The following is a 5,779-nucleotide window of genomic DNA, read 5'->3' as shown; positions in this document are numbered from 1 at the left end:
GCTCAATTTTCCTTTTTCTTTCTAATTGAAAATCCAATTTTTTAAGAAATTAATTTTGAATTATTCAATCGAATGTTAATTTGAATTATTAATTAAGTGTGAGTACATAATTTCAGAATATATCATGTAAGTACACTGAAATGAATCAAAGATACTTGATTATTTGTAGAAACCAATATTTCATTAAAACTATTTAAATATATTATTATTATTATATAAGAATAGACATCTGTATAGCGTATGTATGTCCAATATTTTTAACGATAGTAATTTATTCAATTGCATTTCTACAAATTTATCCAACAGGGCGTGCGTTGTTAACCATTTGTAAATCGAAATTGATAAACTAAGTTGATAAAATTTTATTTAAAACAATATTTTACAATTTTAATATCAAAATATGAGATGCGGGTGATGCATTGAGTAGTATATAATATGTACATAATTTAAACGTACATAAATACATTCACTATAGGTTTTTGCTTAATTCCAATGGGATGGAATTCAGACAAAAAATTGATTTTTAAATACTTCTTGTAATAAAATGTCTTTGTATAATATTAATTGTATAATGCATTTATACAATTATATATGCAATTACGAACGAATATTCGAAAGGAATTATTATCTTACAATTTCGATTTAACTATGTCTATCCGTCTGTGAGCTCAGCGATAACTTGTCAAGTCAGACTAATTAAATTGCAACTATAGAGCCTGCCGTTCCAAAACTTTTCATAACGAGTGCAGTAAAAACGTCACTTTTCCAGTACAATTTGGTTATGGTTGTATAAGTTCTTACAATTGCTAGCACAATCAAGTTCGAAAATGATTTGTCATGTTAAATCAATGCAAATGCCAAAATTCACACGACAAAGTTGATAGGGCCATTGAAATATTACATAATGTTTTTAATCATAAAGTTTTTTGTTCTCATTTTCATGTAAATTTATTATTGCTAATTTTGTTATTGCTCTCGCTACTCAAAATTTTCTTCTTGCAAGTATTTTTTTTGTTAAAAATATTTGTTTCCAGAAATTATTGCATAGATTTCTATGAATAAAAATTACACCAATTTATGTATTTTATTTCCCCGTAATATTAATATAATGTTTAATTCCTATAATGTTGACCGATTATTTCATTTTACAGTAATAAGCGAATGTATGAAAAAACATAAATTCTTATATAAAAATTCCGTTAACTTCATTTCATGTAAGAAGCTTTTAAAATTAATATATATTAAAGTATTATTCAAAATTAAACATAAAAATATGTAATCCTATTTCGAGTACATACAAGTAAATTACGGTGACGCATGTTAAAATATAGTAGATGTATACATATTATTTGTACTACAAACAATACAAAATATTTGTATGACATACATATATGTTCATATATATATATATCTTGCATATAAAAGTTTCTCCCCTCTTTTTGCAAAAATGTAAAATAAAATAAGCCAATATTTTATAATAAAAGCATTTAGTATTGTATTCCGAACCATATACTACTTAAGTTAGGGAAAGAAAAATACAAGCTTATACATACTTAAAAAAAATATAAACATTTAAATTAATATTCCTTGAATTTAGATATTATTTTAAAAATTTGTTACCAAAATGTTTAAAATAAACGTTTATTTCTTTACGATAGTGATATTAGTTGTATTTTTTAATAAATATGTTAACTCTCAGAAAAGTAATATAAATGAATTTATTGACAACAATAGTGTATTTGCATTAAAATTGTATCGTGAGATAGCTAGTATAGAAGGTAACAGTTTTGTATTTTCACCTTTTTCTATACAAATTACTGGTGGTCTTTTATATCTGGGTGCAAATGAAACCACATCTAAACTATTACAAGATTGTTTTAATTTTAAGTTAAGTGCAAAGGATATCGGTAACTTATTTCAAAATATTTTAAAAAAATATCAATATGATGATAGTTTAAAAATTGCAAATGGAATTTTTATAGCAGAAGAATTAGAAATTGCAAGAGGATTTTCAAATGACGCTAAAAGAAAATTTAATAGTACCATAAAAAATATTCAATTCAGCGATATTAAAAGTGCAACAAAACGTATAAATCGTTTCGTACGTCGTAATACTAACGGTAAAATTCGTCAATTGTTAAGTCCAGATGCATTAGATCCTCAAACTATTATGCTTCTTATAAATGCGATATCTTTTCAAGCAGAATGGAAAGAGAAATTTTTACCAATGCTTACGCAAAAAGACAAATTTTACTCAACATCAACGAAAATAATTGAAGTTGATACTATGTATGGTTTTAAACGTTCTTATAAATTGGGCACTAATCAAGAAAAAAATTATATTGTAGCGGAAATTGGTTTTATTGAAACAGATATAAGTTTTCAAATTATAATACCATCAAAACTTAACTTAAATATTGATCACATTGAAAATCTTTTTACAAAGTCTGGATTGAATAACATAATAGAGGATGCACAAATTAGAAAAGTTGAAGGTCAAGTTCAAATACCTAAATTTTTAGGTAAAACTGATATTGATCTAAAACTTATCCTTTCAAGGGTAATTTAATTTAGAAAAGGTCTTTATTTTTTTTTAATTTTTCATTAATTTAATTTTTTCTTTTCCTTTTAGTTGGGAATGACGAATTTGTTTAGTAATGAAGCTGATTTTAGCAAATTTCTTAAAATGAACGAACCTCTTTCAATATCAAAAGCTGTTCACAAAGCATATATTGACATTCATGAAAATGGTGCTGAAGCGGCAGCTGCAACTGGATATGAGTTAGAATATAGAATAGCTAATGGAAATATGAGATCGTTTGTAGCTAATCAATCATTCATTTATTTACTAAAGGGAAGTAAAGGGGAAATATATTTTATGGGTCGATATACTGGTGTATATAAATAATTTTCGATGAGACATTTGAAAATTCTTTATATTAATAAAAAATTAGATACAATATTATTTTTAAAATTTATGTGCTGTAATAAAAATTAAATTTAGTTTAGAATTAATTTAAAATCAGTATTGCAATTGTTTAATTGTGGAACATATCTGCGTGTTTTGACTATGTTTGAAGTATATTTATGAAGACTTTAAATTCATAATAAATTTTAAATTTCTAAAAATTAAAAAATTAAAAAAAAGTTAAAAATTAATAAAATATGAAAAAAAAAGAAATAGATTTTGAAAGAATTCATAAATATATTTTAAAATTCGATTCATACTTTTCTTAAACACGGCTTTAATTAAATTTATTATATATTGAAATTCAGTCAAAAATTATTTTAAATTTTCTTTTAATTCAACGGCAAAATTCTTATAAAATTTCTTTATTATTGCGGTAAAGAGAAAAAAGAAACAAGAAAAATAAAATATATTTTAATTCAAAAGTTCGAAATAAATGATAATTTATATTTTAATACTTATTATTATGAAGAGTGTTTGAAAATTTATCAAATAGATTGGCTGTTAAAAAAGAATGCTTTTTGAATGAAAAGTCATGAGCATTTTTAAATTAGTTTATGGTGCATTCATTGTTATTTTCGAGAAAAGAAAGGTCGAAATTTGAATTTTTTCTAGATGAAGTGCCGGCTTTACAGCGTTTTTTTTAAAATTGTTACCATTACATTTACTGTATCTTTATCATATTAACCCGTCAAAAGAATTTATAAGAATTATGCATAAACAATAATTAGTTTATAACAGTATATTAATTAATAATGAATTTAAATTTTCATATAAATCTTTAAAAATGCTTAAAAATGGGTGGATCTCTTGGCCTTTTGCTTCCAATTTTTATTCTTGAGATTTTGAACGTACAATTGTTAACAACAAATTGACTCAATTCAGCTTTATATTTCACCTTTGAGAAATTGATGCCCGAACAATGCTTAAAAGTAACACATTTTATCTAAGTGCAAGTAGATATAAAATTTCATTTTTTTGACAAGTTAGGTGATCGTCGAGATGAGATGATTTGACTTATTTACTTACTTATTAGGCTTTACAGACCATGAAGATCCTGAGCCTGACTCAACATTTTCTTCCATCCACCGCGATTCTGGGCAGCTCTCCTGCAATCGAAGATACCCAATTTTTCTAAATCCGCCGTTGTTTCATCTCTCCAACCAAGGTTCGGCCTGCCTCGACGTTCATATTCCCTCATGTTTCCCTCATATTCCCTCATGTAATGTGGGCCAGCCTCTTGATTTTGATTTTACTGACTACATCCATGTCCTGGTACAGCTCGTAGAGTTTGGCGTTATATCTCAACCTCCAGACCCCCGCTCATTTACAGGACCAAATAAGCGACGAAAAATCTTCCGCTCAAAAACACCAAGGCACTGCTTACTTGTCCTAGACAATGCCCAAGCTTCCGACCCATAAAGCAAAACCGTAAAGCGTTTTATACTGTTGCAGCTTAGTGCTTCTGGATAGGAATTTTGAACTCAGTTGGTTTCACAAACCAAAGTTGCAGCGGTTCGCCAGATCTATTCTGCGTCGCACTTTTGGTTGTAGTCCGCAATTATAAAGGCAAAAAGAAAAAAAGAAAAATGAAAATCTTCATTTAAATAAATGAAATGTTATTTATGTACATTCTGAGACTTAAATATGTATGTATTTATTTGTGGTTAAAATTTTTTTAATAAAATTGAAGAATTTATTATAAAAATGCTGTGTAATATATTTATGTGTACATGTGTTAAAAATATATAAGTAAACAAGTGTTCTGTAACTTATAATATTAATTATATTTATACTAATTCTTTTGTATACTTTTATATTTTTGAGGAAAACAATTCCAGAAACGTCTTGTTTACGTTTTAATAAACAAAATTTTAAATTAGAGATAAATTAAGAAAATTTAATATGAATTATAGTTTCTTACAAATATTGAAAGTAATTAATATGATTACCGCCACACCAATTACATTTATGTTAAATCATGTTCCATAAAATATATTTCATGTTTTCCATTCATAATGAAATATAAAAATGGATGATCTATAATAAATTCCACGATCTATAATAAATAATTTTGATTTTTCATTAAAAATATCATCATTTTCATTTTCTTCCTTATTTTGGTCATTATTCAATTTCGCTTCATAATTTTGAAAATTAATTTTAACATTATATTAAATCGTCATAAAAACCATGATAAAAATTTCCTCTTACTATCATCATATCAATTTTAACATAATTTTCGACATCTTTTCTAAAAAATATACCCTTGCTAGTGTTATTCTTTTTAAATGGTATTTGCTATTTTCCTTTAAAACAAATGGCATTAATTAATAACATTTAAAAATTTCCGAAATCTAGTGAATCCTCCTTAATAATTTGTATCCTTAATAAAAGTATGCTCAGAAGCATACTTTTCTTTTATCAAGTGTTGAAAGTTTGGATTAATTGTAACGTCATTCGAAATGTAAATTTTATTTGCTAATTTTTTATTTCTGTCGAATTTTTTTAAAAGGTTTTCGTAATAATCACCATTAACTGTTTGATTATCAGAAAACATGCTAAATACTTGAAAAATTTCTTTAGCTGTTCATCATAAGCTCCGTCATATAACAATGAATCAAGAATTTGCAGAGAAAATGGTGAGTAAATAAAATTAATTTTTTCGTTTTCCATTGTTTAAATAATTTTTCCATAAAAACTTAATAAAAAATTTTGATTGGTTTTTATAAAATTTTCTTTAGTTTCTGATTTTGTGTGTATAAATAAGATTTCTATTCTTAGAAGAATTATGAACAACTTTTCTAAAGA

The 5,779-nt window shown here is 25.4% G+C and overlaps 1 protein-coding gene across 1 annotated transcript; it reads left to right on the top strand.

The window, feature by feature from the left end:
* The first annotated feature begins 1,563 nt into the window (after positions 1-1,563).
* Positions 1,564-3,249, top strand: LOC129611107 (antichymotrypsin-2-like). Its single transcript, XM_055524061.1, has 2 exons — positions 1,564-2,560; positions 2,633-3,249. The coding sequence occupies exons 1-2, from the start codon at positions 1,625-1,627 to the stop codon at positions 2,906-2,908; spliced, it is 1,212 nt and encodes a 403-aa protein (XP_055380036.1). The 5' UTR covers positions 1,564-1,624; the 3' UTR covers positions 2,909-3,249.
* Positions 3,250-5,779: the final 2,530 nt, after the last annotated feature.

This window comes from Condylostylus longicornis, unplaced genomic scaffold, assembly GCF_029603195.1.
Source record: "Condylostylus longicornis isolate FDR11 unplaced genomic scaffold, ASM2960319v2 ptg000048l, whole genome shotgun sequence".
In the NCBI taxonomy this organism is placed as follows: domain Eukaryota; kingdom Metazoa; phylum Arthropoda; class Insecta; order Diptera; family Dolichopodidae; genus Condylostylus; species Condylostylus longicornis.
Note: the sequence above shows the minus strand (reverse complement) of the source record. Positions and strands in the feature narration are given on the sequence as shown.